This window comes from Zalophus californianus, chromosome 15 (assembly GCF_009762305.2).
Source record: "Zalophus californianus isolate mZalCal1 chromosome 15, mZalCal1.pri.v2, whole genome shotgun sequence".
Taxonomy (NCBI): Eukaryota; Metazoa; Chordata; class Mammalia; order Carnivora; family Otariidae; genus Zalophus; species Zalophus californianus.
Window position 1 is genome coordinate 17482927 of NC_045609.1, and position 12954 is coordinate 17495880.

At 40.9% G+C, this 12954-nt stretch overlaps 1 protein-coding gene across 1 annotated transcript; it reads left to right on the top strand.

The window, feature by feature from the left end:
* The first annotated feature begins 2995 nt into the window (after nucleotides 1-2995).
* On the top strand, nucleotides 2996-6281 carry LOC118355928 (coatomer subunit delta-like). The gene has a single exon (XM_035724228.1). The coding sequence runs from the start codon at nucleotides 3106-3108 to the stop codon at nucleotides 4639-4641; it is 1536 nt and encodes a 511-aa protein (XP_035580121.1). The 5' UTR covers nucleotides 2996-3105; the 3' UTR covers nucleotides 4642-6281.
* Nucleotides 6282-12954: the final 6673 nt, after the last annotated feature.

Here is a 12954-nt window from a genome sequence, read left to right on the forward strand (position 1 = left end):
TTTAATAAGTAAAATAAATATCTGAATGGATGAGTTTAACACATTAGACATGACTAAAGAGAGAACTGGATCTTAAGAACTTACTAAATGTCCCATAGAAAGAGGAAGAGATGGGGCATTTGAAAGTGAAGTTATGAAGCAACAAATGAGAAAGTCTAACATGGGTGTAACAAGACGTTCAGAAGGAAAGAAAAAAGATAAGACAGAAGAGATGAGGCAGAGGCAATATTTAATGATGTAATGGCTACAATTTTTCAAGAACTTTCAAAAGACACAAATCCACACACAAACGTCCAACAAATAGCTCACGTACTGGAATTGCAGAAAAACTGACAGGGAGGAGATCTTAAAAAGAATCAGAGAGAAGAGAGAGGGTACCTTCAAAGAAGTAACCATTAGCTCGATAAATCTCAATAGCAACTGTAGAAGTCAGACAAAAACAGAATATTTTCAGCGTGCTGAGGGAAGAGAACTGTGGACATGTACAGACACACACCTCCAACCAAAGTGTATTTCAAAGGCAAAGGCTAAAAAAAGCCATTTTTCGGCTAATAAAAACTCAGCTTTTTATTAAAAACCAGCTGACATTGGGGAGTTTTTGGTTTTTTTTTTTTTTTAAGATTTATTTATTTGAGAGAAAAAGAGAGCATGCGAGTGGGGGTAGGCAGAGGGAGAGGGAGAGAGAGAGAGTCTCGAGCAGACTCCACACTGAGCATGGAGCCTGACACAGAGCTCGATCCCACCACCCTGAGATCATGACCTGAGCCGAAATCAAAAGTCAGACACTTAACCAGCTGAACCACCCCGGTGCCCCAGACATTGGAGTTTAGGGAGGTTTTAAAGGATATTCTTTAAGTAGAAGGAAGGTGATACTAGATGCAAGGAATGAAAAGCAAAGAAAGTGGTAATTATATGGGAAAAAATATTTTTATTTCTATTTTATTTTTTTATTTTTTTGTAAGATTTTATTTATTTATTTGACAGAGACAGAGAGAGCACAAGCAGGGGGAAGTGGCAGGCAGAGGGAAAGGGAGAAGCAGGCTTCGTCCTGAGCAGGGAGCCTGATGTGGGTTTTGATCCCAAGACTCTGGAACCATGACCTGAACCAAAGGCAGAGGCTTAACCAACTGAGCCACCCATCTCTGAGAGGCAGGGGACTGGTTCTTTCCAGCGATCTCCTTCAGAGGAGCAAGAAGTAATAAACCTTTCTACCTGGGCCTACTGTAGCTTTGTCTGCAGGTTCAAAGCAGGAAGGAGGGTACACACCCAGTCATTGGTATCTAACATTGATGTAGCGAGGGCCCAATGTTGCATCAGTGTCATTTTCCCCAGGCTTTGGGTTCTCTGCCAATCCTGGGACAGGCCTCTCCAGGAACAGATGGTGGGATTCTTAGATGCTTCCACTTGAGCAGAACTGGGATAGGCCCATCAACATGGAGGCCAAATGCAGACCCTGAGTTGGGCTAATTTATTACCAAGACACTGAGCTAATTGGCACCAGATGGTCAGCTGTTGTTCCAAGAGGGGAAGGGCATCCCTTCTGAGAGTGCCTGGCTATAGCATAAGGTTAGGGTCAGCCTGGGGAAGCTTGGAGGGACAACACAGCTGGCTTCTATCCCCTTTCGATTCTGACTTCCTGCAAATCCCTGGAATGAGTGTTGGAAAGCACTAGAAAACTGAAGCCCGCCAGGAAGGATTAGAGGATGAAAAGTAAGATCATGATGATTATGGTGGAGAATTCTTGGTCACTCTCTTGAATTCTTAACTTGACCTGTAAATGTTATCTTTAAAACTCTTTGTTTCAATATCTTTAATATTAACTTACTCGCTATGCTGCTTATTTGTACATTTACTTCCCATTCTCAGCCCTCTGCATTCTAAGGCAGGACAGGCTACATGGGATTGTAATGTTTGAAGCCCTGGGAGCCACTGGCCAGCTGGGTAACCCTGGGCAAGTCACTTCTGCTCTGTCCCCTCCAGTCCCTCACCCCCATCCATCTTCTTCCTCCAAACCATAACATGCAGAACTAATGTCTTCAAAACACAGGTCTTTTGAAGATCATGAGGCTGCATTTGAGAAAATATGAAGCCAATAAGGGCTACCAAACATGCCTAAAAGTTGTTAATTTCTTCGAGAGGTTTATGAGTTAAAACTAAATATTAGGAATGTGCCCAAATCTCTCTTAGCTTTCTCTCTAACCTACACATCTTCTGTTCACAGAAATGTCCTCACACAAAATCACTGGAAATGCCATTCAGGCATTGCTTCCAAAGCTTCCAGCATCACCCAGATCAGAAGTGGGTTAAGCCGTATTTAAAGAATCAGATGAGTGATCTCAAGAAAGAGTTTGTGATGGTTCATATGAAGATATGAAGTACTCTCACATCCTTTCATTTACAGGCTTCATGATCTCAGGGTCAAATCTGAAGCATCTGTAATTCTGTGTAACTCAGGTAAAGCTCTTGCATATTTGTCGGTGAAAGGCATGCCATAAATAACATGATTACATAGGCAAATTGTATCATTTGCACAAGGTTTAAAAGATACAGGTGGGTGGCTTTGTAACGAAAAGTACCATGATGCAGAACTGTGTGTGGGGAAGGTTCTAATGCAGCAACACATTGTCATTCTTGGGGTCCAAGTCGGCCAGCTTCCTTTTCAATATTGGCACCCCACCCATGTTGCCTTGATGCAGATACCATCATCCCTGCACCAATGTTAACATTCGGGAATAGTGACAACATTCTCCCTATATTTAAACAAATGTTTTAAAACCAAATGATCCTAGTTTCCAATTTTATTAATAATTATAATCCTTGAGAGTAAATAAGGAGTTCTTATATTAAAAACACATGGTGCAGAGTGCCTGACTGGCTCAGTCACAGGAGCGTGCGGTTCTTGATCTCCGAGTCATGAGTTTGAGCCCCACGTTGGGTGTAGAGATGACTTAAATAAATAAAATTTAAAAAATTGTTAGGTTTTGGCAGAGCGGTAGCGGCTCTTGACAGGGGGGCAGCAGGTCCAGAGCGGCCGGTGCTCCCCTTCCCCTGACCCCAGCCCCAGTGGAACGGGAAACGCGGGTGAATCCCCCCACCGTCCTCACCATGGTGCTGTTGGCAGCAGCGGTCTGCACGAAAGCAGGAAAGGCTATTGTTTCTCGACAGTTTGTGGAGATGACCCGAACTCGGATTGAGGGCTTGTTAGCAGCTTTTCCAAAGCTCATGAACACTGGAAAACAACATAGATTTGTTGAAACAGAGAGTGTAAGATATGTCTATCAGCCTATGGAGAAACTGTACATGGTGCTGATCACTACCAAAAACAGTAACATCTTAGAAGATCTGGAGACCCTAAGGCTTTTCTCAAGAGTGATCCCTGAGTATTGCCGAGCCTTAGAGGAGGATGAGATATCAGAGCACTGTTTTGATTTAATTTTTGCTTTTGATGAAATTGTTGCCCTGGGATACCGGGAGAATGTTAACCTGGCACAGATCAGAACCTTCACGGAAATGGATTCTCATGAGGAAAAGGTGTTCAGAGCAGTTAGAGAGACTCAAGAACGTGAAGCCAAGGCTGAGATGCGGCGTAAAGCGAAGGAATTACAACAGGCCCGAAGAGATGCAGAGAGACAGGGCAAAAAAGCACCAGGATTTGGAGGATTTGGAAGTTCTGCAGTATCTGGAGGCAGCACTGCTGCCATGATCACAGAGACCATCATTGAAACTGATAAACCAAAAGTGGCACCTGCACCAGCCAGGCCTTCAGGTCCCAGCAAGGCTTTGAAACTTGGAGCCAAAGGGAAGGAAGTAGATAATTTTGTGGACAAATTGAAATCTGAAGGTGAAACTATCATGTCCTCTAATATGGGCAAGCGTACTTCTGAAGCTACCAAAGTGCATGCTCCACCCATTAATATGGAGAGTGTGCACATGAAGATTGAGGAAGAGATCACACTGACTTGTGGACGGGATGGAGGATTGCAGAATATGGAATTGCATGGCATGATCATGCTTAGGATCTCAGATGATAAATTTGGCCGAATTCGTCTTCATGTGGAAAATGAAGATAAGAAAGGGGTGCAGCTACAGACCCATCCAAATGTGGATAAAAAACTTTTCACTGCAGAATCTCTAATTGGCTTGAAGAATCCAGAGAAGTCATTTCCAGTCAACAGTGATGTAGGGGTACTAAAGTGGAGGCTACAAACCACAGAAGAATCTTTTATTCCACTGACAATTAATTGCTGGCCCTCAGAGAGTGGAAATGGCTGTGATGTCAACATAGAGTATGAGCTGCAAGAAGATAATTTAGAACCGAATGATGTGATTATCACCATCCCACTTCCATCTGGTGTGGGCGCGCCGGTGGTTGGGGAGATTGATGGCGAATACCGGCACGACAGCCGACGGAGTACCCTGGAGTGGTGCCTGCCGGTGATTGATGCCAAAAATAAGAGTGGCAGTCTCGAGTTCAGCATTGCTGGGCAGCCCAGTAACTTCTTCCCTGTTCAAGTCTCCTTCATCTCCAAAAGAAACTACTGTAATATACAGGTTACCAAAGTGACCCAGGTAGATGGAAATAGCCCCGTAAGGTTTTCCACGGAGACCACTTTCCTGGTGGATAAGTATGAAATCCTGTAGTACCAAGAAGAGGGAACCGGAAAGGAAATTTTTCATATTAATAAAGAAGAAGCCAACAGTGGCTGAAGAGTTTTTTCCAAATCCACAAGCCATTGGAGACCCTTTTTTTCTGGTACAATGCACGATTCTCTGCACGCAAGGACCCTCAACTCACCCTCAGTGTTCAAGTGTCACGGAGACATCCTTTGGCAAAGAAAGACACAAACATAAAGGGAAAGGCTGCTGATTTCTTTGGCAGATTTTACTGGCCAGCAGGAAAGCACGTTCTCCAGGGAATGCCCCCCAGTTGAACAGCTTCTCTGCCTTTGCCTCATTGTTGCTCCTTTGTTTTAATCCCTAAATATGGTTACATTTCATACTTCATTTTTAAAAAGTTTTCTCTGCAAATTTTCTTTTTCTTTTCTTTGCAAATTTTAATCTTTCATACTCCTTTCCTTTACCTTCAGTTTTTCTTTATACCTTCAGTCAAGCACTGGGATCATCCATATGTAGGCATTGTATTTGTTTGGCACTCCTGGGAACTGGTTGATCTAATCCAACCTTGGTCTTTGGACTATACAGGTGAACTGCTCAAGGGGTATGAGGTCTAGAAGTTAACAGATAAGGATGTACTTTGTCTTTTTCCTATGTCCACTTATCCCTCCATTCCCTTGCACGTTGTTTTCCTTCAGTCATGTTCCTGTTTAGAACAGTACTGTGAATCCCACTTGTGCCAGTAGTAAAGACCACTGAGAAGCAGCTTTCTGATGGCACAGCCCCCACTTGCAAGATGCCTGAGAGGCGAATGGTTATGTCCAGAGAGGGCTTTCACATCCACAGGTAATCCTGTCGGCTGCTGGTGCTACCCAAGCTTCTGGTTCTCTACACTTTGGGTACTTCAGCTAAAACATAAAAGCTCATGGTCTTTGTAATCCATTCACGTGTCCTTGAATTCATCACCTCCTCCTTCTTGGCTCTTCTCTGTGTTCTCAGTCCTTTCCTGTCTTTCCTGTCTCTGAAGTCCTTCTTTTTCGTCCCTTGAGCCCTTCTTGTTGAGTGTCCTCATGCCCCCTCTCATCCATTACTTGTGCAATGGAGAAGGCTACATCAGCCAGGCCAGCGTTGGCTTTCTAACTCAGTATTGCACTTGGTAGGGTTGCTGGGCCTGCTGCTAGGCCACAGCCCCAGGCGGGGCGGAGAGGCAGATGACCTGCTGCACTTCCAGCTGGGCTGGAGATGACCACTCCCACTTGGGACGACAGCGGGCCTCCCCTGCAAAGAGTGTGCTGTCCTCGAAGCAAAGCAGTCACACACAGATGGCCATGGATGGAATTGTTTGCCAAAGAAATTTCTGGCCTTTCCCTTTCCCTTAACTGCATCAGGGAAGAATCTTTATCTCTGGCTTGGTTTCCACATGAGGTTGTTTTGAGGAAGGGGACTGGAACAAGAAATCTGTCATGTAGTTACGTAGGCAAGAAATCTTATTAATCCAGTTTTGTTTGAAAGTTGCTTGTCCATATGATTTTTTTAAAGTTGTTTAGTTTCACAACTTTTTTTTTTTCTGAAATTACTTTTGGGGTAATATTTAAAATGAGCGACATTTTGTAACCCTGTAAAATACATAGGGAATATAACATCCCAGTGTACACAAAGAAGGAAAATTCTTTAATCAAATAAAGAGTATTATAAAATGAAAAAAAAATTGTTAGGTTTTTAAAAATAAATTTAAGTATAAAAATAAAAATGAAAAACACGGTGTGATGTAATATTATTTGCCTAAAGTCTAGTTAATCAGATCAAGAGTGATTTAAACTGAATATGAGTAAGAGAGGAGAAACACCGACATGGATAGAATTATTATGGAAAACAGCAGTTATGGCAAGGAAATGAGTATCCGGTGATTAACATGAGAAAATAGTAAGGAAAGGAGCTGGAGGTAAGACTTATGACCTCAGATGTTTATTACATAGAATATGCAGAGTAAATAAAGTGAATTGAGTTATAACACCAAGTGGTAAATCTGACTATCACAAAGATTTGGAAGATACTGTTTAAATGGAACCCAGGGATGCGGGAGCTTGTTGTAGGCAGAAACAGTTGAACAACAACGTGGATTTCTACGTCTAGAAATCCAGACCTGGCAGTAGGATCTTGGTGGAGCGTAGGGGTAAGGACTGGAGAAAAGAAATTACAAAAGCATTATCCCAGTGGGCGTGTTCTACGGCCACCTGATCAGGTAGAGGAAACTGGTAATAAAGTTCTCATGCAAATATGTTACAGTCAGGAATCCTTTAGCAGAAACCGCAAGACCCACAAAGCTCTGAAAAGCTCATGGTGGCAATACTTGACCTGATATGAAGCTATTGATACGCTTTTATTGGTGGTAGCGCTCATGTTAGTCACTTTCAGTTAAACAAAACACACACACATCAGAGAAGAAATTAGGAAATGGAGATAAGAGTAGAAAATGAAAATTATCCAGTTATGAAAACTATCAGTGCTTTGGGGAGTCTCCTGCCACACTTTTGGCTTTCTACCTATCTACTTACCTACGAATCTAATTACTTGCCTACCATCCATTATCTTTCACATCTAATACGTAAATCTAGCTATATAAATTCAGCTCTTTTTATAAAGGCTAGGTTATACTATACATACTACTCTATAAACTTCTTTCTTTCCATTAAGTAGTAGATCCCGAACAACATTTTGTAGAATTAACTATATGTTTCCCATTGTATTAAAACAGCTACACTTGCAGGAATGTACCTTCTTTATTAATTAATCACAATTTAATGACATTTAATTTGTTCAGACTTTCCACTATCAAAAGCAACCCTGTGATCAACATGTTAATAACTAAATCTTTGCAAATAATTTAAATGATTTCCTTACTGTAAACTTCCAAATGTGATGTTATGAGTCAAGAGATATTTTGATAAGTATTCAATAAACTTGCCAAATAACTCTTTAAAAATTTTGTATCAGTATATAATCACGCCACCAAGATGTTGGTATACTAAGTATTTTAATATGTTGGTGGCATACCAACATATTAAAATGCTCATTTTCCAACAATCTTTCAACACTAAGTAACAGTTAAACATCTTTGCCAATTTTTAGGTGGAAATGGTGTTTACTTATTTTAATTTTAATATCTTTGATTACTAGTTGTGATGGTTTATTTTATGTGTCAACTTGACCTACCAGAGGATGCACAGATTAAACATTATTCCTGGGTGTGTCTGTGGGGCTATTTCTGGATGAGGTAATATTTGAACGGGTGGATTCCGTAAAACAGTTTGCCCTCCCCCAGTGTAGGTGGGCATCATTCAGTCCAGTGAAAGCCTGAACAAACAAAAGGTGGAGGAGTGAGGATTTCATCCCCTTTTTCCTGCCTCACTGCTTGAGCTGGGACATCTCAACTCACCTTCTCCAGCTCTTGGACTGGGACCTACACCATCGGCTCTGCTGGTCCTCAGGCCTTTGGACTCAGACCAAATTATGCCACCAGCTTTCTGGGATGTCCCGCTTGCAGATGGCAAATGGTGGCACTATTCAACCTCTCATGGAGATACACACACACACACACACACACACACACACACACACACACATATATTCATATACATACATATTGGTTCTCTTTCTCTGGAGAACCCTAATACACTAGTGAAGTTGAGCACTTTTCCATGAATTAATCAGCCAGTTGTATTTTTTAAGTAAATTTTTTTGTTGTTGAGGCAAACACACAAAGAAAAGTGTACAAATCAAAAGTGCAGCAAATTATCACAAAGCCAACACATGCTATAACCAGAATAGAGGTCAAGAAATAGAATTCTCAGCACCCCAGACATCATTGTCCTTTCCCCTTCTCTGCAAAGGAGAGGGTGCAATTTTTGAGTCACTTAGCTATTGCCACAAAAATGCCAATAACAAACCATCGCAAAATTCAATGACTCTTTAAGATAGCAATCGCTATTGTCATGGATGTGTGGTTTTGCTAATTTCAGCTGGGTTCCTTTATGTGTCTGGGGATCAGCTGATCTAGACGGGGCTTAGCAGGGCCACTGTCCTGACATCTAACATAACAGTTAAGTTTTACTTCGTTTAGTACTTTACACAGATGGACTCATACAATAGGTATTCTTTTATGTCTAGCTGATTTCATTCAATATTATTTTTTGAAGTTTGTCTAGCAGTGTGTCTCGTAACAGCTTGCGAGAGCTGGTTGTTAAATTTTTAGGAATTTTGGAAACCAGGTGTCAAACATAACTTATTAAAAGTTAAATGATAAAAACTCATAATTAAAACAAATTACATTAAAAACAAAGGTAATAAATACTCAAAACTCATTGTTTCCTAATTATTTAACTACCTTTTACTTTTATCTAGGCTCCTGAGGTTATTTAAATTAATTGTAACTGCATGGAATAAGCATTACTGAAAGGAACAGTACTGTGTATTTCTTCCCAATCTTGTGTTCAATACGGTCACATTGGTAGCTTGAAATTGGCCACAGTGGGAGTATTTACATCACAGAAATTAGTAAATACTTTAAATTAGGGCTTTATTTTATTGTTCTGTTGATTGTCTAGACTTAAGAAAGTGATGGAGAAAATGTTAAGAGTGCAAATCAACCTTAAAGGGCGCCTGGGGGGCTCAGTCGTTAAGCATCTGCCTTCAGCTCAGGGCATGATCCCGGGGTCCTGGGATCGAGCCCCGCATCGGGCTCCCTGCTCCGCGGGAAGCCTGCTTCTCCCTCTCCCACTCCCTCTGCTTGTGTTCCCTCTCTCGCTGTGTCTCTCTCTGTCAAATAAATAAATAAAATCTTTAAAAAAAAAAAGAGTGCAGATCAACCTTAAAAGTATGTTGTGTCTGTAGCCATTATATTGTGAGAAACACAAAAAAATGAGTAAATAGCCTTCCAGTATTCAAAACTATTATCCAATTCAGTATAGAAGTTCCTCCGTCATTGACAAGTGAGGCAAGTCTTGACATAAATCTTTATTTTCTTTTGTCTTATTCTTTAACATAAGTAAAACGATCAAGTAATATGCATGTCAGAGCTACATTTGTTTGTTGATTGCATCCACAGGCTGGTTACAGATGCAAGAGTTCAGCAAAAATCAACAGAATTGACTGAGAATCAATTGGCAATATGAAATTTCCAGTAAGGAGTATTACAGATTTTATTATTTGTAGATTGTGTCCTATCCATCCTTTATAATAGTAAAATTTAGAGTAAGTATATGTATATATTTAGAGAGAGAGAGATTTTTTTTTTTTCCCCAGAGAGACAGTGTTACACATTTGCCAGCACCCCTCTGGATTCACTTACATCACGTATTGTTGTGTATAGTAGGAGCTCATTTATTTCTACTGGCTGTATGGTCGTCTATTGAATGATTATACCACCGTGTATTTATCCATTCTACTGTTGATTGATGTTTGGATGATTTCTGGTTTTACGTATTTATTTTTCTTTCTTCTTTTTTTAAATTTAAATTCAATTAGCCAACAAATAGTACATCATTAGTTTCAGATGTAGTGTTCAATAATTCATCAGTTGCGTATAACATCCAGTGCTCATCATATCATGTGCCCTCCTGAATGCCCAGCACCCAGTTACCCCACCCCCCCACCCCCCCTCCCCTCCAGCAACCCTCAGTTTGTTTCCTATGATTAAGAGTCTCTCACGGTTTTCCTCCCTCTCTGATTTCTTCCCATTCGGTTTTCCCTCCCTTCCCCTGTGGTCCTCTGCACTATTCCTTACGTTCCACATACGAGTGAAACCATATGATAATTGTCTTTCTCTGATTGACTTATTTCACTCAGCATAATGTTCTCCTGTTCCATCCACGTCAATGTAAATGGTAAGTATTCACCTTTCTGATGGCTGAGTTATGTTCCCTTGTACACCACATCTTCCTTATCCATTCATCTGCAGCACCGTCCACAATAGCCAAACTGTGGAAAGAGCTGAGATTTCTGGTTTTAGATTGAACAAGTAATGCTCTTGAAATATTCTTGTGAATGTATTTTGGTACACATATGTACTCATTTCTTTTGATGTTGTATTAGTTGCTTATGGCTTATATGAGAAATTACCACAAATTTAGTGCCTTAAAAAAACATAAGTTGATAATATTACAGTTCTGGAGATCAGAAACCCCACATGGGTCTCATTGAGCTAAAATCACGCTTTTGGCAGGAATGCATTGCTTCTGGAGAGCCCAGGGGACCGTCTCTTAGCCTTTTGCTGCTTCTAGAGACCACCCACATTCCTTTTCGGCCATCACTTGATGCCGGCTTCCATTGTCACACCTCTTCTCCGGAACATGACCCCCTGCTTCCCTCCCATCAGGACCCATGTGTTAGACTGAGCCTACCTCAGTAATCCAGGATGATCTCCCATCTCATGATCCTCAATTTAAACACACTTGCAAAGGCCCTATTGTAGTGAGTAAGGTAACCTAATCCCAGATACCAGGGATTGGGAGTGCACATCTGTGGGGGTGCCAGTATTCTGCTTGACACAGGCACGTTCTAAAGATGGCCATAAACATGCATATAGTCAGCTTTAGAAAATATTACCACATAGTTTCCCCAAATTGTCCCAATTTACCCTCCGGAACAATATCTGTGTATTTCAGTTACTCCCCATTTTTGCTTGATAGGGTCAGTCCTCTTTCTTTGGATCATTTCAGTGAATTAGTATTAGAATCTCACTGCAATTTTAACTCGCATTTCCTGATGACTAAAGCAGATTTTCATAGACTTATCCTATGAAATATCCTCTACTTATAAAGTGCTTGGTTGAGTCCGCCCTCTGCTCATTTTTATATTGGGTTGTTTGGTCTTTTCTTTCTTTTTTTGTCGTCATCTCAAATACTTTTTATATAAAAGTATAACGAATTTAATTAATCACTCTTTTTTCTTATTTCTTTTTTTAACTCAAGTATATTTAACATATGGTGTTATATTAGATTCAGGTGTACAATATAGTGACTCAACACTTAGACACATCACCCAGTGCTCCTCACGATATGTGTGCTCTTAATCCCCTTCATCTACCCCCACCCACCTTTTCCTTTAGATGTATCAGAATTTTTTAAAAAATCTGTATTCTGGAATCAAGACTTTTATCATTATGATTATTACAAATATCTTCTCCCACTCTGTCTTTCATTTTAATTCCCTTTATCATGTTATTTGATGAACAGAAGTTCCCATTTTAATATGATATACTTTATCAATCTTTTTCTTCGTGGATAATGTTTTCTGGGTTCTGTTTAAGAAATCGTTTTGCCTACTTAGTGTCTTGAAATTGTTCTCCTACATTATCTTCAGAAGCCTTATTGTTTTACTTATCATGTTTATTTTTTTAAAGGTATTTATTTATTTGAGAGAGAGAGAGAGCACGGGCAGAGGGAGGATCAGAGGCAGAGGGAGAAGCAAACTCCCCGCGGAGCACGGAGCCCCATATGGGACTCCATCCCAGGACCCTGAGATCATGACCTGAGCCGAAGGCAGACGCTTAACTGACTGAGCCACCCAGATGCCCCTACTTGTCACATTTATATCTACAATCTGTATAGAACTGATTTTTGCGTATGGTGTGGGTTTTTTTTTTTCCCAATGTGGATACGAAATTGACTTACAATCATCTATGAAAAAGAATTTTCCCTTCATTCTTGCATTATTGTCTATGTGTTTATTTTTAATTTAGTATTGGACATTGAGCATAAAAATTCTGAGGGATAATTTGAAGCTTTGAATGATTTTATCTTTCTCCAGAGAGGATTAGTTTTTATTCTGCAGTCTGGGGCAGATGATCCCAATGCAATCAAGGGTTGAGCTGACTGGAAGCTAGACCTTCAGACTTGGGGAAGCAGGTTTATTTCGAGGTTTCCCCTCCTTCCATGGTATGGCCCCCTGGGGTCCCAACTGCAGGTTTGGGGGTTTATCAGGGCCTCTCCTCTTTGGTGGGTCATAATATTTGTCTCTCTTACCCCATGGAAGCGCTGAAAGCTCTGCTCAGCTTCTCAGCCTTCTAGCTGTTTTTTTTCTTTTAGCTTCCCAGCCTCTTAAGTGCAACTTTAGACCCACGAAGGACTCCAGAACAGTATGGCGCTGTATCAGCTCACTCAAAATGAGACTGTAGCCCACCGGTCAAAGTAGAGGTTTATGGTGATGACTGGAGTCTGAATCACCGTGAGCCCACTCTGTGCCTATTTCTCCAGTTGCTGAATACTTGGCAACCAGGTACATCACGGTAGGAAATGCTAAGTAGAAACCCCTGGAGTTTTCCGTCCTTACCAAAATAGCAAT

Excerpts from the sequence above, each read along its gene's own strand:
- LOC118355928 (XM_035724228.1), top strand. The coding sequence starts at position 3,106 with ATGGTGCTGTTGGCAGCAGCGGTCTGCACGAAAGCAGGAAAGGCTATT.